We start from the raw sequence: 21125 nt of genomic DNA on the forward strand, positions 1-21125 counted from the left end.
GGCTCTTTTCCCTGTAGGGAATTACAGGATGTACTTCCTAGAATCCTCAGGGAATTGCAGAAACAATGCTGGAGACATGCCTGTGACCTCTCCTTTTCTGTCATGATGAGTTCTGAGTGTGACTTTGGGTCATTCACTTGGCCTTGTAAAACGTTACAGGGTGATAAGTGGCATTATCTGACTTAGGTTGAGTGGTGGTCGAAGGTAAGGTTGTACTGTGGTTACTTTGGATTGCACACTCAATTCACGGTGTTTCTAGGGAATGAGTTAAGATGCCACAGTATTTCTGGGGTACCTGAGTAAACCTGATTCTTTTTTTAGAGCTTTAACTCTGTGACATTCTGTGCCCACAGCAATTAGAGATGACGTATAAATATTGCAAGATACAAAATATCCCCTTCCCCAAAGTGGAGCTAAGTCCAGAAGAAGAGAAGAACCCAAAGGAATGTTATATATTTGCGGATTCAGAGGACCCCAGAGCACCTATAGTAATCCATTTTCCCTTGGTGAATGACACCTTCAAGGAGTTCAAGGAGCCAGGTAAATGCAGTCAACAGAACTGTGCACTGTGCTCTAGCCCTGGTTTGTGTTAGGTGTCTACTGATGGCAGGCAGAGGAGCATCCTCCGTGCTCCTGCTGCTTGTTCTCCACTTGAAGAGCACAGAGGACACAGTCCTGGGCAGCTCAGTGCCACACTGCCTCCTCCAGCCCTGCCTGTGGCAGATGGCTCATGTCTCTGCCCTTGCAGCAGAGCTGCAGGTACTCCTCACTTGTGCCTGATGCCATGTCCTGCAAAGAGAGATGGGCAGAGTGCTGGAGTTTCTCTGGCACTGGGAAGGGGGAGAGTAAAGAAAAGGAACAGGGAGATGTGGGAACAGGGAGATAAGGTCCTCCTGAAGGACCTGCTGGTGGGCTGGAAAGCAGGATCTGGCCCTTGGGACATCCAGCCCAGGGTTGGCCCTGCAGCCCTGCCTTCCCCAGGCAGGCTGCCTGTGGGGGAGACAGAGGTGTGAGTGCAGAGGGAAATCCTTCCCAAGCCTTGAGGGACAGCAGGCTTGGGCACAGGGACGTGGGCAGGGGGCTCATGTGTGGCTGTGGTAAGAGAGGCTCTGTGTAGTGCTTGGTAGGAGCTGGGACAGAGCAGAGAGATGTGGGGCAGCCTGGGATGTGCAGCTATCTCTGCTCAAGTGCCTGGGGCGAGCTCCTTCCAGCTTTACCCAAAATTCTGTTGAGGCTGTGAGTGGGACCAGAGCAAGATGGAAGTCTCTGAGGGAGCCTTTGGGAAGGAGTCTTTGGAAAGGGTAGGGATAGCAGCAAAAAGTAAAGGATGTTCAGTGATGCTCAGTGAATATGTACAGTAAGAGCTAAACCTAGAAAATCACATTTAGAAACTCTGTGGATGAAAAGAGGAGATACTCTGTAGAAGGAGCTAGGCTTGTTCAGTGGAAGCTGGAAATGGTCCAAATGGCAATGTGTAGTGAGATCCAGTCTTTGAGCAGTGGATGGCAGGTAAAGCAGGTGAAGATTTTGGAATCTCTCTGATTAAAATAGATGAGATACTGGGGAGCAGAGCAGCTGGTGCCAGTTCTCTGTGCTCCAGGCCCAAACTGGTGAGCTTTGACACTCACCTGCATGTCTCTGAGCAGTTGGTGATTCATCCATCAAGCTGACAACCAGCAACTGATGTGGGTAGTTGGAGGAGGGGGTTCTTGTCAACCTGCTTTCATGGATTTCAAGTTTAACAGTGGAGTTTTTTGTTTCCAGGGGGATGAGAGACATCTTGTGGAATGTGGGTACTTATTTTTCTTGGTTTTAACTATTTCAATTCTAAAAGTGCCCTTTTGCAGTGCAGTAGTTACAGACTGTGCTTTTGTGCGCTTGAGGCAGATGCAGCTTTATCTGCATGTGGACAGCATAGATAATACATCTCTCAGCATTGTGAGTCTCAATGAAGCAACGTTGGATGTTTTTAATTCAGCCACTTCTAGTGGTAGCCTTTGCCTAGCACCTTGAGATCATGCTGTTCAGAAAACACTAGGTTAGACTAAAACCTGCTGTGTCTCAAGCACAATTCTCGTGTCTTTTTCATGAGGTTCTGGTTGAAATCATTAGGAATGTCTCAGCTGTCTGTTTGTAGCCCTGCTGATAGTCATCTTCAGACTGCAAGGAGATAGGCAAAAAACCCAGCAAAGAAATGTAGCTAAAAATTTTGTAGAAATGTAAACATGAGACTGCCAAAGTCCTTGGTGCAGGTAATTAGGGGGTCCTTTTAAGCAAAAGCATTGACGTGACAGGGAGTATGGATGTTGCCAATTCTAAGAGACATAACCTGAGACCAGGCTGGAGTCTGATGTAGGATGCTCTGTTCCCCTTGCACTCTGCAACAGGCAGTCCTGTGTGGTTAGCATCACGAGGCCTCCTTGTATGTACTGGGCTGTCCACTCACTCTAGCTGGCAGAACTGCACTTGTCACCACTAATCCAGGGGAGATCATGGGTTTTGAGAAGTGTTCCAGGTGTATGTTTTTATCTGAGAGTCAGACTTACAGGGTTTGGGAAAGAATGTGGACCCATGGGCGTGCTGCCCAGGAATGATGTCCGCAGGGGCAGGACAAGGAGGAATGCAAGAATTTGTGCCAGCTCTGCTGCAGGATTTCCAGGTCTGAGCTTCAGCAGGAGGGGAAGGAGGAGTAGCTGGAAAATCAACCAGGAATGGCTCTTTCAAGCTGTGGAGTGGGTTTGCAGTATTTCCTGGGGGCTGTTTTTAACAGTGACAAGTAGATCCGTCCCCTACAACACTGTGTGATAGTACTCCAGATTCATCTCACTGTGGTGGCTTTTGTCTTTCTCTGCAGGGGTGAGGCGTGGTCAGTCAGAGATGGAAGAAGGCAAAGTAAATCTAGACAACAACTGCTCACCGTACTACCTCATTAGGCTAATCTACTCCTCTGAAAATTTTGATAAACTTGTGAACCTGAGCAAATACAACATCCTCAATAACAAAGACCTGCTCCTCCAGGCAATCAGGAGTGCTGTAGAACGAAAGAGAAGCAGAAGGACTGGGAATTTCTCCAGCTACTCTGGATACCCCTAGGCTGGATTTTTGTACTGTTCCCCACCGAAGGCTATAGCAGCACATTGCAACACATCACAGTCACATCACAACACATCACAGTGTTCATTATTTGCAGAAAACTGAGTAAACCTGTACATTTCTCATCTTGCAGTGTTCAAGCTCCTAGCTTTCAAAAGGGTTTATTTTATCTCCTTCCCTCATATTTTCAGCCCACAAGAGCCTCACAATGTGGTCTTACTTGTTTAGAAATTAGGGTCCTGGTTAGCAGAGACCTCCCAGGATCCTCCTTGCTGTTACAGTATATGGTGGTGGTGATAGTTCTTTGTATGAGCTTGTCCCTTCAGCCCTGAGCCCATTGCCAGTGTCCTTTCAATGCATTACAGACCAAGTCCTGGCCATTTGCATTCAGTGATGTCCAGATTTTCAGATAGGCTGAGCAACCAGAATTTGCACTGAAGTGGTGGGCTCAGCTTTGGAGTCAGGCATATATATGTGAACAGCAGCCAAACTGCAGTGTGGACAATGGCACTTTGGCCAATTCCCCTTGCTGATTTAGAAATTACTCCTTTTTTACATTCTTCTGCAAGAGTTTGGCACAGAAACACTGCTCCAGACTACCATGAAAGGGGTGGTTACATTTCAAGAGAGAGGGTGGTAGCAGCAGTGAGTGAGCAGGGTTCTTTTGAGCACTGGCTGGAGGAAAAGTTCTGCATAAAGGACAAGGGATAGTATTGATTTATATCAGCAGTGCCTTTATGGATTAAAATGTCGAGAGCCTGAAACACATTTTTCATAGCAGGAAGCTTGAGAGGAATAATTACCATAGACTGAGGTACATTTAATTTAGTGATCATGACTGAGACATAAGCTGGTTCTCCTTACAGATATAAACTGAATGCAGGACAACATAACTCACGGAGTGCAGAGCCATTGTATTTTCACACACAGAAGATTTTGCCCTTTATAGTCTTCTATCCCTAACATCACAGGCAAAGTATTTTTAATAGGTGCTACATAAAATAGAGCACAAATTTAAAAAAATAGGATACCCATTTTCCTCCTTGCCAATGGACAATACTTGGAAAATGACACCTGGTTTTCATTTGCTTTGGAATGCAGTGAGAGACTTTGCCTCGAGCTAGAAGCTTGGAACATCTTTATAGCCCTCCACTACATTGAAAAGATGACAGGGAAGGATGCTGAGAATATAAAACAGAACTCCACAGAAGTCAGAGAAGTTTGTGGACTTCCTCAAGCTGAAGGATTTGGATCTGCTTCTGCATTATTTATTCCAAACGCAGCATATCAGAACTTCCTCAGAACTTCCAAGGAAAATCTTACATATTTATTCTGAGTTGCAAATTTACTTGAGATCTAGAATCAGTTGTACTTGAAATCCAGAATCAGACAAAGAATGAGAAAGAGAGGTCTGTCTTTTTGGTATATGCAGGCAATATTGAAGCTCAAAGGGAGAGCATTTACAAAACACTTGATTGCCTGACTGAAGCCTCAGCAATGCTTCTTGTACGATGCTTACTTGCTGAGCTAAGGAATGCCATCCAGAACTGAGAAGCCTTAACAGCTGGAATGCAACTGTACTTTGGGATTCAGATCATGAGAAGTTAAGAACTAATCAGGTACTGGCTGCAAGACAAAATATAAAGAGCCATTTTGAGTTGAGAGCTGATCCAGCTGGATCTGTTCCCTTTGCACAGGAGAGCAGCATGTCCTGGCAAAGTGTTTTGTGGCACATACAAGCCCACATGGCTCTATGCCCAAGGTGTGTATTGCAATAAGTTACTGAGACTCCATTTTCTTCATGCAGGAAAAGCCAATTCTTCATTCACATCACTTACTTTATACAGTTTCCACACACCTCGTGTGCAGCACCTATTGGCTGGTAGTTTTCTACTACTTCATTTTTTGGTCAGAAGGTGATTTGTGTGTACGGGCTAAGATTCAGGTTGTTTACATTTTTCCTTCATGGGTTCTCATGGAACAGATCTTATTGTTCCATGAGATGCACAGATGCACTTATTTTTCAACCCAAGAACAGGTTGTTGTGCTAAGGAACCTTTCACACCAAGATTGTTTTCGCATGAGAACTTGCAAATCACTTAACTACACTTAGAAGAGATGACAGGCTAGCTATTAATTTAATAGAGCAGGCCTGATTTTATGAGGCCTTTCTTTTATAATTCTTCTACCTGTCACAACAGGTGTGCACTATTTCCATGCTCCTCTGGCTGGTCCTAGAAAGCTCTGATGCTGCAAAATTGTATCCCTGTTTTGCTCATGGGCTACAGAGAACAATCTGTAACTCTTGTGAACCTTGGCAGCACACGCCCAGCAGCAAGGCAGCTCAACCACACTGAGAAAGTTTGGTCTCTCAAAATGCTCCACAGACTAATGATTGGGGCATGTTTGGTGCATTCACAGTGCTGCTAATACAAAGAGAAAGGCCCAGTAAAATGTGAAGGAGCCACAAAACCACAAGGTTTTTGGGTAACCCACAGCTGGTGGGGAAATTACTGTTCTGAGGGACTGTTAAATCCTGTTACGAAGGGAGTGAAAGAGGTGGGAGGGAGCTGTGGGTGGGGAAGGTGGTGTGACTCTTCTGTCACCAGAGGTTTTGCCAACACTTGAAGTCAGTTTGGGAGCTGCTGTCTAATCTTGCAGCCAGAGGCACAGACAGGCATGTGCTCCTTCATTTCCTCAGTGCACCATGAGGTACCTCTGTAGCCTTTAATGATAATGGTTTTTAAAAATATATTTTTGCATTTCAGAGCCTGTAATTATGTGAGGGCTGTATCACTGCCCATCCGAGTGCCTTTTTGTTTCATTTTGGTTGCCTTTTTGTTTTTGTAACATGATGTGGGTGTGGCACAGGGGACCAGTTTAGTGGTGGACGTGGCAGTGCTGAGTTAACATTTGGACTGGATAGTTGGAGAGGTCTTTTCCAACCTAAACAATTCTGTGATTCTGTGACTCTGAAGGAGTGCCTTGCTGGCTTGATGGTGTAGCAGGAGGACATTTATGAGGACAGAGGCTGCTGGAGAACTCTGCATGTTGGAGGGACCTACACCTTGCCCAGTCTTGTCTGTGCAGCTTGTGGGAGGTGGTGGCTGGCACAGGTTGTCCCTGAAAGCACTCCTGAGCTCTGGTGCAGAGCATGCTGATTTGCATTGCCCCGAACCCACAGAAATATAGGGCATAGTTTCAGTGACATAAGGCTGATCAGTGACTTGTGCTCAGGACTGGTCCTTGTTCCCTTTAGGGTAAACATGGAGTCTAAAGACCTCTGAAATTTTGTTGTTCCTCAGAGGCTGTGGTTTATTTTTCCCTTGGTGCCATTCTTGCCTGGCCTAGTACCACAAGTTGTGCTGTGACTGAAAAGAGAGCATGCAAACCAGAGCAGGCACTTCCAGGAGAAAAGAGGCATGTGCCATACTTATAAACCAGGCCTGGCTGGTCTGGTGTTGTGTTTGCTTAAGCACTGAAGATGAATGCATGCCTGCCAAAAACCTCATCCAAAATACACCCCAGATCACTGCTCTCTGATTTTGCTGGGAAACTCCAAAATCCAGAGCTTGCTATCTGCTGCCAAACTCAAAGGAAATGAGATTGTTCTTATAACTGTTAGTTGCTCTTCATAGAATTTGCTTGCTTGTGGCTTTTACCTGTTTAATAATATATTAATTAAAAATAAAATATTGCAAAAGATCGCCAGACCCATGAAAGTCTTTATGCACTTAAAAACAAGACAAGGTTTTTTCCAGGTGTATAAGCACTACTTATGCTGAGTGTGTGCTGAGAACTTCTCAGGGCATTCACTGGTTTCAAAATTAGAAGAAATCTGGGAGAAGATCTTCTGGTTTTCAAAGGTATGGAGAGCCTGGAACAAAATCTACCTCCCGAGGTAAAGCCCTCTTCAGTGGAATGGCAAAAGGTGGGATGAGGAGGCAGCTGTACTGTGCCACAGCCAAGGCACATCTTTGTTCAATTAAACAATGTTTAAAAATACTGAAGCTGGTTTTGTTTTGATTTGTTTTTTAAATCAGTTATAAATGATCAACAGTAATGAAATGTATGTTTCTCATTACTTTGATATGCTGGGTTTTTTGTTTTTCATTAAAGACAGCAGCTCCAGCTGGGGTAAACAGAGGAGACAGATGGATTAGCCAAAAAAATGAAATTATTAGCTCACTTGTTGGATGCCTGTGACTGATCTGAACACCAAGTTAAACTCTAGATGTTGCATGTGCCAATAAAGTATTTACATAAACTTGGTGTAAAGTGCTCCCCTCCCCTACCACTGGAGTAGTCAATGCAGAGGAGAGGACTGGAAGCAGAAAGCAGGAGTGATGGTTCAGACTGCATAAAAAGGACTGAAGGCTGAAGTCCTTGTGAGAAGAGTTAAGGAGTTGAAGTTTTAGCTTCCATCTGTCAGTGAAGAGCTGCCAGCCACTACATTGTCCTGGGGAGGGTGGAGAAATGCCATTTCACTCCATCTTCGTGCTAAGTAGCATTTCTTTGGCTCAGAAACAGAGATAAGTTGGGTGAAAAGTATATATTCTTCCCCATGATTACACCCTACCTTAGCATGTGAAGCTTGCTGTCTGGGGACTAGACTTCCTCCTTGCTATCCTGCTTTTCTTCTCCTTTTACACTGAAACACTGATTGTTCATGCCTTAAATATTTAAGTTTCAGATTCCATTAAAAATGAGTAACACTGCTGGACTTTTTTTCCTGGTAGTTTCATTCAGAAAGAATTGGCAAATAGAGAATTGTTGGTTAATGTGTTGTAAAAAGTAAAGATTGTGGAGACCACAAAGTGCTGCAGGAAGTATATAACATTGCCTTTGGCTGCACAGACCACCCAAGCCTCTTAAATCTAGTCTGTTGGTATCTGCAAATCTACTTGCATGTGGCTTTAGTTAACTCACAGCTTGCACCTCATGCTCTGCTCACTGCACCCCATTCCTGTCTCAGGATCATTTCATTTGAGCAGTCTGGCTTAAAGGTCTCCCTGCCCTTTGGTTTAGTACCTTGGAGTAGATAGCATTTAGGTGATAATGGCAAATGACAAAGTTGTTGTACATGCAAAAGTATACCAGATGCAATTCTGTTTAATTATATTTAAAGATTTTATGAGATCAAATACATAATTTTAGAAGTTCAGAGGGAAGTGATTAACTTAAAACATATCAATACATTTCCAGAGGGCTGAGTTAAGTTATAATTGTCTGGAATTCATGGAGGTAAATGTCATTTTTCTCTTCCTGCTCCTAGTAGAGATGGAAGCTGTTTTGTTTCATTTCCACTTTGTTCGAGGCTGAGGGTGGTGATTGAGGCTCGTGTCACTGTAGGTGCATCTTCTTTAAAATCTCTGGAAAATTCTGCAGACTCTCTCTCTGGTTTGATTTTGAAAGAAGGTGTTCTCCTACCAACAAAATGCATCATCAGAAAATCAGGTATAATCTAGAGGAGTTCAAGTCTCCCTATATATGTATGGACTCATTAAGTGTCCAGCTCAGCAGCAAAAGTCTGCCCAGCTGTGGGACTAGGATTTCACATCATAGCCTGTAAGATTTGTACAGACTCTAAATGCAAGAAAAATTGATTTAAACAGACCAGATTTCTGAATTTGGCTGTGGCTGTTTTTCTTGCCTGTGTCTCCCCTGAACCTCCTTTCCCCAGTCTCAACAACCCCAGTTCCCTCAGCCTCTCCTGGTAGGACTTGCTCTCCAGACCCTTCTCCAGCTTTGTTGCTCTTCTCTGGACACTCTCCATTTTTCTTGGAGTGGTTCACAACTGAACACAGCACTAAAGGTGTTGCCTCACCACTGCCAAGTACAGGGGGACAATCACTGCCTTGCTCCTGCTGGCCACATCATTTTTGTGACATTAGTGACAGGAGCAGGATTTTTTGACCTCAGGGCAGTCCCTTGGTAGGTGACTGCAGCCTGAGCACAAACAGCACTAACATCTGTTCAGCTTTGCAGCACAGAGCCCATACCTCAGGAGTGAGCTTCTGCTGGTTAGTCTTTCAGCAGAGTCCCTGTCTGGAAAGTCCCACACTCTTTTCTGGGAGGTGTCTGTGTTTGAAATGAAACTTTGCGCTGTCACTGTAGAATGGGATCTGTTACCATGTCCTACAGAGTCAAAAAAACCAACAAATTAAAACTAACATTAGAACCAGAGTTTGCCACTTCTGGGTCCATAACAATTTCCTCTGACCACCATACTTGTAATTATGCTGTGGCTTCCTTCCCAGTAAGCCACTATATAGAGAGATGTCCAGAAGAGATCGAGATTCAGAGGAAAAGCTGTTGATCAAATCCAAAGCAGGTCTTTAATAAAAGGACAAATACAGCCCCACACCCCTACCAGAGAATAACCCAATGTTGGCCACAGTACAACTGAAAGACTGCTTTGCAAGTCTCCCTGGACTGCATTTCTCTGCCAGGTCACTACACAAGGTATTAGGTGATTTGTGTATTGCTTTCTTACAGAGGCGAAAAGGATGGCTCAAAATGCCCCAAACTAAGGACAGCTTGTCCTTCTCTTATCTTACCATCACTTGCTAAAAGCACAGCTCATTCTTAAAGGAAGTGAGAACATACCTATATTATTCTGCAGTGATTGCAGCCAGTCCTCCATCAGTGTCTGAGAAGGTGCTGCAAAGAAATACTCTGCCCCATCTCTCAGCCTGTAAATAAGGACACGAAAAGATGAATTCTTGTCAGTTTTGACTTATACCTTCTGTTCTTGTGAGACACTTCAGTTATGCCTCCTAACACCATACAGCCTTGGGTGACTGTGGGCAGGGAGCTGCACAGGCTTTTATTTGTGACCCTCTCCATGAGACTCACCGCAGCATGAAGGCGTTCTCTTTCCTGGAGTAATTCACCAGCCTCTCACATTTGGCACCAGAAATGCCAAGGGACAGGACTGTGGATACATTCTGAAGGGGGATAAAATTAAAACAAAATGTCCTCTGTGTCCTTTCTGCTAGGATTCAATTCCATACCAGCCTGCAGGCAGACTACACACCCATCTCTTTATGCTTCTAACTTTAATCCTAGGATCACTGAATAGGACGAACCACAGAGGAACCATGGACGATTGCATTATATCTTGAAGGCAATCCTTGAATAAGTTATACCTTAAAAGAAGTATCTTTGAAAAGTTCTGGAAGCATATCTGTTTGTATCAGTTAAATAATTGCTGAATTTTCACTCAGCTGACATTTGAGGATAACCCTAGCCCCAAACCAAAGGTGACATTTTAAAATTCATTTTTACATATGTATATACAAAGTTTGCTAAAAAGATTTAAAAAAACAAGTTACCTGAGTTGCTTCTTTGTCATCATTATAGAAATCAAGCTTTAATCCATCAAGTTTTACATAGAAGGATTTCCAAGACCTTGAGCGTGGCTAAATGAATAGAAATGGTAATAAAATTTAGTTGTGAAGTATATATTTTATAGGAGTAGTGAAATCTTTCACATAAACCTTCCACAGGAAGCCAGGATCTGTCAATATTATGATCACAGAAGTTCTTACAGTCATTGTTGTCTCTTAATAAAACAGAACCTGCTATAGTTTCTTATAGGATTCAAGAAAGGGACTCTATGAGTCAGAACTGAACAAACGACATTACCTGGTTCAAGCAAGCTCTACACCATGTGGTCAGCAACATCACTGAAGGTGGATAATCAAAGTTCTGTCTAATTTTTGGCAACTAAACCTCCACCTTTTTCCCTAGCTGGAGCACTGGCCTCTGCCTGCTGGTTACGGGCTACTTTTATCAAGTGTGTTATTTCTTCCTAATGTGGCTGCTGAATTCTTCTTCATTTACTCAACTAACCCAGTGGAATGCTACTGAACAATGTGCAAAAGCAGCAGCTATTTCTAACCCCAACTATGTACCACTGAAACTTAGCCTAGTGCCATGAGACTCTTCTCAGTGAAGGATCCTTAACTTATATTCATATTTTTTTATTCCAGTGAATAAAGTTGACAATTTGGTCATTCTGAGAAAAGGAAGGAAGCAGTTCTGAGGAAGGTAAGTCACTGCTTTTCTTGTTAGGTAATATGGAAGTTCAGTATCTCTGAACACTAAATTCTGTGTGCCCAGAAGGGAAGAAAAACTAAATTTTTCCTCCAGAAGATGAAGTCCATATGAGATTCACTTTATAAAAGAGGTCTTTCAAGTTGAAAATTTCAGAGGAAATATTCTCTGGGACAAATAATCCAAGGCAACTTGTTTATGTGCAGACATTCAGCAAACATTGATATCTGCAGATTGGTGGTGAATATTAGAAAATTTCCTGGCCTATCATGATCATTAGGCTACTGACTTGAAGTGGTATTATTTCCCAGGATAAGAATTTAGATTTCAGTTTCACTCAAACCTGTATTTAAGGAACCAATTCTTCAAAGATAAACAGAATCTTAATTCTGTTCTAACACAGTTAGAAATTACAAATATTGGGAGCATGAGACTGAGGGCTTCCACTGCTGAAAAACTATCACAAGCTGTTACAGGATCATGAAGCTTTACAGTTTTTTTGTGGTGTGTTTTCTTTTGATTGTTGTGGGGTTTTTTGGTTGTTTCATTTGGGGGTTTTTCCCCCCAATTCAGATGATACATTGAAAACAGTTGATATATCGTTTATAATTAGGAAACTGTAATTAACATGTTCATACAGCTTAGACTCTGGTTTATAAATCCATTAACTGTAGACAGACCCTGTTCTGTGTGGTTCCCATGAAAGGCAAAAATTCCATTGTTTCCTTCTCTGAGAGATCAGGTACTGCCAAAGCCAGTGGACACTTCCTCATGCATTTTAGGGATAGCTGAAGTAAACCCACCCTGCTGAGCTTCTCTTCAGCAACAGTTTGTCCTGAAGAGCTCAGATCAGATCTGGACTATAACTCAAGGAAAAATGAAATAACCCAGAGTGATGGCATTTGTTTCTACCTGTTGTCTTCGTGGAAGGAGCTGGTCTCGCTTCTCTAGGAAACCCTCCATGTTCTGGAAACTTGCAGAAACCTGAGACATACAAAAACATTGCTACTTAACTTTAAAATGGCCCTTAGGCCTATGCTACATTTCTGAATGTCTTTTTTAGATAAACTCCATGCCAAGAAACTGATCTCTGGTTCCTCTATCCTTTACATTGATGGCACAGCTCGAAATCCTCACTTGGTTGCAATTGTTATCTTTGACAGACCACCTAAACAAAGATAATTCAAATCCTTCTCAAACAATTTACCTATGGAATTTGCTCTATCATAGTGTGTTAATTAACTAATAATATTTTTATATTATTACATACATTTTACAGCTTAAGTTGTTCCAGTTATTCATACCACCTCCACAATTATTGAGTTACACCAATGTATAGTGTCTAGTACACTTGGGTATGTGACGAATGGGCTCCTTTCAAGAGCAGAGGAGCAAAAGGAAACAATTTTGTCTGCTAATGACTTAACTGTGAATTTCCTGCCAGGACGAGCAACCAGGAGTTGTTGGTTCTAGTCTTGCACCTGGTCAGCTCTTTGACAAGTGTGCCATGAAGTCCTGCCTCTCTCTGACTTCTAAACAGAGTGGACACTAAGCACTGCCACTTCACACAGAGGGTGTAGGTAAATCATCCTCTTTGTGAGATACCATTGGGTTTTAAGTGCTCTGCTGAATACTCAGCAGCAGGAATAGCCTCTAGTTTAGGAAATGAAGAACAGAAACCAATACAGTTGTCAAGACCTAGACTATAAAGCTTAGCAAACCAAAAATACTTTTAAGCTGTACATAGCTGCTTAAGTCAACTGTCTTTGTGGAAAGTGTTTGAATTGCAAAGACACATAAAATGCTTCTTGTTTGAATCCAGGAGTGTACCCACCAGAATGCCCACTGTATGGTCCTCTTTGTGACTTTCACACAGAACTTCCTGTTATTGCCTTACTTGAACTAGCACAGGCTAGTGGTTTTGTGAGGAGAGAACCAGAAATTCCTGGGACTTACCGAAGATGTGTTCTTTAATCTCTCCCAAGAGGAGCTAGACAGCAGTAAGTTTGGTGAGTTATCTAGTGACCTCTGTCCAGGCTCGGGTGGCATTGCTGTTGGTTTGGTCTGCAGGCTGGAGAAAGAGGAGCCTATAGCACCTTTTTCCTGAGGAGATATGTGGTCTGTGGCTTGTGATTCTGACAAACCGCTGCTGTGCTGCTGGCTTATAGGAGTAGGAGATAAAGGAGAGCCTAAAGAACTGTGACTTTCCAAAGATGCATCTTGTGGACCTACCATCCTTGGTGTAGCTGGAGTGACAATCTCACCGAGCCTTGTCTCAGCTTTCATTTCTGTTTTGCTGCTGCTCAGCACTTCAGGGACTTCCAAGGAAGTGAATTCTTGGAACTTTGGAGATTTTTCAACGGGAGAGAAAATAGTTTCAAGTGGGACCCTCCAGGTCACGCTGTGTATGGGTGGCACTGGTGTGGTGCTCGTTATCTCTGTCACTTTTGGTGGTGGATTCCTTTTGTCAGATGGTTTTCTTTTCAGAGAAGGAACCCGTACAATTTTGCTTTTATCCTTCTGCTCACTTTCTTCTGTGTCCACTTGTTTAAGGAGATTCATCTCTCTCTGTAGGACAGCAGTATTACATTTTTTAAAATCACCTTCATGCAAACATGAATACTTACCTAAGACTTTTTTTTTTTAATTTTAAGCAGGAACAGTATTTCAAATAAACTATCTCCTGGCACTGAATCTCAAGGCCTGTACTTCCACTGGCATTCTTAGAGTTAGATCTGAATCTAATTGCTATGTGCTATGCATTATTTTGTTGCCCAAATCATGAATACTAATGGCAGTTAACCTCAAATATGGTGAATTCTGCCCTTACTATGTTCTCTGGAGGCTGGCCTTTGTTTTAATAATCTAAGGAGAAACTGTGCTCATTTTCTTGTGCCACTTCTTCTTTAAGTTTTCTGTAAAAATATTGACTATCCTGGGTTGTTCTCATGGAAAATTTTGGAGGGAAGGCCATTCGTCCCTTCACTTAGCCAATTTGAAAATAACTGCACAAAAGACAGATTAATTTTCAGCCTAAAGTCAAACACAACTGTTACGTTTTTCTGGTTATTTCAGGAAACTAATTTAAAAAACCACCCCCACAATGACAGAGAATCTGAGAGGCTCACTGAACATCTTTGGTATTTAACACAATCCATTGTAAAAATCTTAAGCCAGAAGGAAAAAGGTCTATCTGTGCCTTGGTCTCCATTTATTTTCAGCCCTTTGCTATCCTCTTTCACTTTCAGGGGCCCCAGCTCCCTACCAAAATCCTGAATGAAGCAAAATCTCCCCATCTGAATAGCAAGGGCTCACCCTGTTTCTCACACTCTTTTTGCTGGTCCTGGCAGAAGAAAATTTCCACTTCCCCCTTGCAGCTTTTTCAAGCTAGTTGATCTCTTTTGATCCACATATAGGTTTTGCACTGAAATATTTCAGCTTGGGTTACTCATTCACCCCATCTCTTACATGGAGTGACATTCAAACAATCAGTGACTCACACCATCCTGATAATGCACAGCTCATCAGTCTCCTGCCACTCACCTTTGTTTTCCTGCTGAGCTGAGCAAATTTCTCCTCCTGTGCTGCAAGCATCTTCTCAAAATCATGGTGTTTCTTCAGTAATTCCTCTACTTCAGACACTGAATCCTAAATGGAAAAATTACAACATATGGAGGCCCCAAATCAAGTCATCAGAAGAGATTATGCCTAAGATTTTCAGATTGATCCATTCTATTTAGCCAAGTGAGGATTCTGAAAATTTTGTAATTGGATGTGTAAACCCCTGTTAGTGTATGACAAAATCTGAATTTACATTTTAAAAAGGTCTGTGTCTTGCAGTCTGTCTGCTGTACAGGAGAAGGAGACTCAAATACCAACCTTCCCTTTTCTGCAAGGCCATGTGGTGCCATGGCTTCCAGCCATAGCTGTTTATGTGGAGATTGAGTACTTGGATTCTGGCTGGTGCTACACACAGAGTTTGTTCTGCCCTACAAATGCATCTGAGACTTCTTTCATGTCCTCTGCTTAGTTTCTGATACCCAAGTTCATGACTGTTTTCCAATCTTATAAATTATCAGAAGACAGTCAACAATGAGAAAAATACTGAACAAAACAACAAAAAAATGCAGCTGGCATTTAAAAAGGAATTTACAAGCTAGATGTCTGTGTAAAACATTCTACCACTTAATGGAAGAACAAGGAGGGAAAAGCCTCTTTTTTTCCCCTACAAGGTGGGAAAAAACCTTTTTGAAACAGGCTCTCAGCAAGACAGGGAAGGCTGAACCTCCTGCAAGTTATGGAAAAAGTGATCTGGAATTCTTCCAAGACTTCTACCACCCTCTGGAATCCACCACTTCCAGGAGCCCATCACCATGTCAAATGCAGCAGCAGCTCTGGACTCACTTCTGCAAGAGGACAGAGCTCCCGCCCTTTCTAATCTCAAGGGCGCATTGCTGTTGAGGTTGTGATTAATTCCAGGCCTGAGCTGGTCCATGAGCCAGGCCCTCTGCACATGCTAAGAGGCACACAGTGCTCAGTAATGCTGCATGGTTGTTACTCACCCCATAGGAGGGATCCGAAAGAAAGCTCTCCTTGGCAGCCAGCCACGCTTCTGCTTGTTCGAGCTCTCTGCGGAGCAATTGGAACTCCCAGTTTTCTTCATATAACACTTTCCTCATGTCCCAGCTCTCCTTTACCTTCTTCATCAGCTCTGACAGCTCTAACAGTTTTTCTTCAATCTAGAAAAAGAATATTTGTAATGCCAGCAGTTGAAAAACCCAATCAGACTTTCACATGACAGTCAACTATCATGTAATCTGCCTTCATGATTTAGAAGATGACCTCCAGATAGTTTTGTGATGTTAGCATAATTTAGAAAAGATGTCTGAGTCCCCTTTTTTCCTACTCGAATTAATTTAGCCTGCAAATTATGTAGCTAGATAATACAATTTTAGGCATATTCCACATACTATATGACAAATATTCTGCCATGGGATTTCCCAAGATGAAACTTTATACCCAGGCAACTTGTACTACAAAACTAGGGAGAACCAGAGGATTCAACACATGCATGCACTTATGGCAAGGCAACAATGGAGAGATTTCAACTGTGGAAAGTCTTCTTGTTCTTTCTACAACAGAAGTTTTGTAATCTTGCATAAATTCTGAACATGGTTTTGATGGTGTGATCTCTGGATCTACAATGTCTTGGGCAAAGTCTAAAGATACACAGATAACAGAATCACAGAAATTTTGACATTCTTGCCCCTTTGGACATTTCTGAGGAATTACATCTCTTCTGGTGAACTCAGGGACATCAGCAATGCAAGGTGATTGCATTGTGATGTAGCATAAGAGCTTTAAAATATGTTTTATTTTCCTATGTGTCACACGAAATATGTAGCTTTCAATAATAAAGAACCTGATTGTCCTGTTCAAAGCTACACCTTCTGTCTGTTTCATGTCTTTGTTCACTCTTGTTTGTAAAATACTTAACTCTTCAACACACCTCTGCAGTCATGAAATGTCCATTCTTCATCAGGTCACCTCCTGCCTGCTGCATTTCCTCATATTTCAGCCACTGCTTCTCTATCTCGCGCTTGTATTCCTCATGGCGCTTGATGAGCAGCTCTGCTCCCAGGACATCGTTTGCCAGTTCCTCAGAAATCACCAGAGCATGCATCTCGTTGGCCCAGGCCCTACAGAACAGGGACAAAGGGTGAAAAGGGAATGAATCTGAGTCTGTTGGACATTTGGGAATGCACACATCCCACGGCTGTGGATACATGTGTATATAATTTTATTTGGTCACAAAAGATATTAATATTGTCCTGATTTTCCTGGGATAGAGTTAATTCTGTTCTTAATAAATGGTACAATGCTGAGCTTTGGATTTAGTATGAGAATAGTGTTGACAACACACTGCTGTTTTGGCTGTTGCTGAGTAGTGCTAACCCTAAGCCAAGGGCTTCCCAGTTTCCCAGGCTCTCCCAGTGAGGAGGGGCAGGAGCAGCTGGGCAGGGGTGAAACACAGCCAGGACAGCTGAGCTGAACTGGCCAAAGGGATGCTCCACACCATAGACCAGCATACCCAGTGTATAAACTGGGGGGAGTTGGTCAGAAGGGACCAATGGTTGCTTAGGGACACGCTGGGCACCAGTGTGTGTGTGATGAACAATTGTATTGTGTGTCAATAGATTTTAGGGGGTTATTTTCCTTTTTTTTTTTTTAAATATTATTTTCATCATTCGTATCATTATATTTTACTTTTTTCAATTACTAGAGTGTACTTATCTCAAGAAATGAGTTGTTTTTTTGTTTGTTTGCTTGTTTTTAGTTTCTGATTCTCCTCCCCTTCCCACTGGGAACCTGGGGCAGTGAGTGGCTTGGCTGTGGAAGTACTTCCTGCTGACTGGGGGGGTTAAACCATAGCAATATACAAGACATTGATGAAGGTTTACTCAAACATCTGGGGGATTTATAATGTTCCCAATGCTGTTCCCATACACAGCCTATTAAAAATACAGATGTAGATATGCACGTACCAAAGCATTGTGCATTCAGATTCTCAGAAAGAACTAACTGCAATTGCCTAGGCTACACACTTTTAAAGCATTTTTTTACATTTTAAAGGAACACAGAGACTTTCAGGTGCCCATCCAAACCTTATCACCACACATGAAAGTACTTCATATGCACAAAGTGCATATTGATAGATACTTTTAAAGAAACATTTTCTACTCTATAACTCTCGACTGGCACAAACTAATGCATGATTTACCTGAGCTCAGGATCTATCTCTTAGCATAGTAAATGTCCAATAGTCAGTAGTAACCGTTTCACAGTCTTTGTATTTCTACTCCTGTCATAGGTGAAAGTTTTCATTACCTACTCTAGGAGATTATCTTTAATGCAGCTGCTTTGACCCTGAGAAAAAGGGGCACTGATATTTATGCAGGTGTACAAATTACTTCACTATCTAGCCCTGTCTTCCTACAGAATCAATCAACAGTGTTTTCAACTGGAATTGTAAAACTACCAAATTTATCCACAGGGATGGAATTCTCGAACCCTTTTTAGGAATTAGTCTAAAAAGGTGTCTTTGTCATGCACACTGTGCTGAGGTGTCATGGTCACCTCTGATACCTGGTAAATTCTGTGAAGTGCTGTTGAGGAGATGCCATCGATTATTATTCGAAGAGACTTGAAAGCAAGCTGCAGAGCACCTGGGGCAGGGATCAAGTAACTAACAGCTATAATTTAGAAAATCCTGTATGGGAAAGACAAGAAATAAGGCCCACTGCCAAATTCAAGAGGCCTATACATACATCAGCTCCCTGCAGTCATTGAAGTAGAGCTGGACTTGTTCTGCCTGGCTCAGTCTTGCCTTCCTCTCCAGAAACTTTTTGTCCAAGTTTTCCCAGCACTCATCCACATCTGTGAGTCTCTCCATGATGTTTTCCTTAACTTGAGGGTATGTGCGGCTGAGGTGCCAAGCGTCTCCTCTAATCCGTTCCAGCTCTTTCATGATGACTCCTAGGTCTCTCTGGAACAGAGACAGAGTGGATTGGAAGACCAAGTCATCACTTAGCTCTCTCAAAAGTGGATTTAACGATGATGCATATTTTTTCTACCCTCTGGCTGTACAGAGACTGGAAATCTGAATGCCTCTCAAATTTCCTTTAATGCCTTATTCATCATCAAACATAAAAGAAACTTCTTTAGACATGAGACATATTATTTTGGTAAATGTGGAGCTGAAGTTTCCTATGGTTCAGCTGACACCTTTGCAATTATAATAACAGCTTGGAATAGATTTTAGAAGACAAGTTCATCCTTAAAAGCAAAAAAATTAATAATACAATATCCCAATGTTAAAAACTGGAGGAAAAGGCCCTCTTCTCTGACGCACAAAGCATATTTAAGGGTGCAATAAATTTGTCTTGCAAGCAAGACCCTTGAGAGGCACCAGTTAAGAATCAATCTCCTTTTTTTTTTGGCCATCTATGATTTTTTGCCACTGCTTCATTGCAGATCCTCTTACCTCTACTCCCTCAAGATGGGTGAGAAGTGTCTGTACACCTGGAAGATCATACCCATAATCTTCTATATCCACCACAGCTTCTTTCTCCTGCATCCACCCCTTTACTTCATCCACATCGTGGTCATACTGGTGAACTTGATGGGCTGCTTGTAGGTTCTGGAATAAAGAAGTAATTGAATATTGATACTCTACAGCATTTTGTGTCTTCAACACAAAAAAAGGTAACCCAAATATGTCATAATGCAGTACAAGATGACTGGGGATTTTGAGAAGAAATGAAACATCTTCCCCATTAAGTCACCTGAAAGTGAGGTGTTAATTTCCCCGAGTTCTGTTGTACTATGGAAAGAAGCAGAGGCCTCCAAAGAGCAATTTATCCCTACATAAGAAGAATGATCAAAATGGAGAGCATGAGTTGCCCTCTAAAAGTAGCTCTCTACACCACAGAAGTTGTCTTAAAATACTTCTTGGAATAAAGGTCTACACTGAAAACAGTGAAAATAAAAGGAATTGCGCAAAAATCATGCTTTTCTGAAATGAAAGGTATAAAAAAATATTCTAATTCTAGTTTATAGTCAAATTCTATAGTAACAATTGTCATGCATTTATTTCTGCTAACAGACAACACTAGGCTTGAGCTACCTCATAAGCGACAGGTCCTGCAACAGTAGTGAAAAAAAAAGGATCGAGGACATCTGATGTTTTATATTCTCCTTAAAACAAATAAAAATGTTGAGTTCTGTGTAGCACCTCTGCTTTTCCAAACACATCTGTGACTGCAGTTTCCTGAGAGGGAGGGAGCAGATTTAACACCTAACTGCTGCCTAAAGGTGGGGGCTTGGCTCTCTGCCCTCCATCACGTTCTCTTCCATATGCCTCCCTTTGATTTCGAGTAGCTAACTCAGAAAAAACCTGGAGAATTTTGATCATGTTTAGCAAAGTGTTAAATAAGTAGTTCCAGAAAGAGACTGATAAGTGGCACAGCCAGACTCCTCTTAGTGGTGGTAAACTCTTGGATTGGCTTTGTTTTTCAGGAAATTTGAGTTAGCAGTGAATTAAGGAAAACAATTACTCGGAGCTGATAAATATCTTTCAGGTATAAGTCTTGCCAGGAACAGTAGAATAAGCAGTGGCTAAAAAGGGAAATGAATCTAGAAAAAATTGTACAGAATGTACTCATTACCCCTGTAAATCTTGTGTTTCAACATGAGCAATGCACTGGTTTGGGAAAGAAAGGACATGGGACACTGTAGGGAATCCAATGCCCCAGTTTTGATGCGTTTCCTACCTCTGTCCTTATCTGAATGGCATTGCACAGTGTCTCCCACATTTCATTGATTTGTTTAGTTCTGTTCTGAATAACATCCATCTTGCTGTGGCCTTCCTTATCCAGTTTAGATGCTAACTCGTTTAAGGAGACAACTTTGGCATGTCCCAGAGGTTTCATCTCATTCACAAAATCTTTAAACTTTTTCTCCAGCACCTGCAGAATAAATGGGGACATAAATTTAGATAAAAGAATTTCTGCCTACCTCCATGAGAGAGATGGAAGATCTACAAGTGCAAATCACTTGATAAATCCAAATAATCTGGAGTCAGAAGCAGACATGTGTTGTCTTGATCATTTAACATTCTATGTCACAGAGAAAAATGAACCACATCCTGACAAGCAGAAGTTGTCCTGAAAAAGCTAATGAGCAGAATTTGTCTACATATGCAGCAGTTCCTAGGAGGAGTAGACTCTACTAATTATACTCTGCACTGTGTGCTTCAAAGAGAAATTTATCCTTGAAATCAGCAGCAAGAGATACGAATACTGCAGCCCAGTGTTCTTGACCATAGTAAAATTTTTTAGGTTCTGTCTAAATTTATGAGTAGGACAAGCAATGAAGTGTGCTGACCTCACCTTACTCCAAGAAAAGCTAAG

General features: G+C 42.1%; 2 protein-coding genes across 2 annotated transcripts in view; one reads left to right on the forward strand and one right to left on the reverse strand.

Annotated features, from left to right (window-relative positions):
- Positions 1–7186, forward strand: part of LOC134551229 (cytosolic phospholipase A2 beta-like) — a 31673-nt gene extending 24487 nt beyond the window's left edge. Inside the window, exons 20-21 of the mRNA XM_063398586.1 lie at positions 354–540; positions 2855–7186. Of these exons, the coding sequence (XP_063254656.1) occupies positions 354–540; positions 2855–3093 (426 nt within the window). The 3' untranslated portion in view covers positions 3094–7186. The remainder of the gene's footprint in view (positions 1–353; positions 541–2854) is intronic.
- Positions 7187–8195: 1009 nt separating this feature from the next.
- The window catches only part of SPTBN5 (spectrin beta, non-erythrocytic 5), a 91384-nt gene continuing 78454 nt past the window's right edge, over positions 8196–21125 (reverse strand). Inside the window, exons 55-67 of the mRNA XM_063398587.1 lie at positions 20487–20681; positions 19199–19354; positions 18483–18700; positions 16664–16853; positions 15717–15893; positions 14698–14802; positions 13111–13722; positions 12067–12138; positions 10431–10517; positions 9952–10043; positions 9703–9788; positions 9096–9231; positions 8196–8519 (exon numbers count right to left, since the gene is read on the reverse strand). Coding sequence (XP_063254657.1) covers positions 8345–8519; positions 9096–9231; positions 9703–9788; positions 9952–10043; positions 10431–10517; positions 12067–12138; positions 13111–13722; positions 14698–14802; positions 15717–15893; positions 16664–16853; positions 18483–18700; positions 19199–19354; positions 20487–20681 — 2301 coding nt within the window. The 3' untranslated portion in view covers positions 8196–8344. The remainder of the gene's footprint in view (positions 8520–9095; positions 9232–9702; positions 9789–9951; positions 10044–10430; positions 10518–12066; positions 12139–13110; positions 13723–14697; positions 14803–15716; positions 15894–16663; positions 16854–18482; positions 18701–19198; positions 19355–20486; positions 20682–21125) is intronic.

This window comes from Prinia subflava, chromosome 5 (assembly GCF_021018805.1).
Source record: "Prinia subflava isolate CZ2003 ecotype Zambia chromosome 5, Cam_Psub_1.2, whole genome shotgun sequence".
Classification (NCBI taxonomy): Eukaryota; Metazoa; Chordata; class Aves; order Passeriformes; family Cisticolidae; genus Prinia; species Prinia subflava.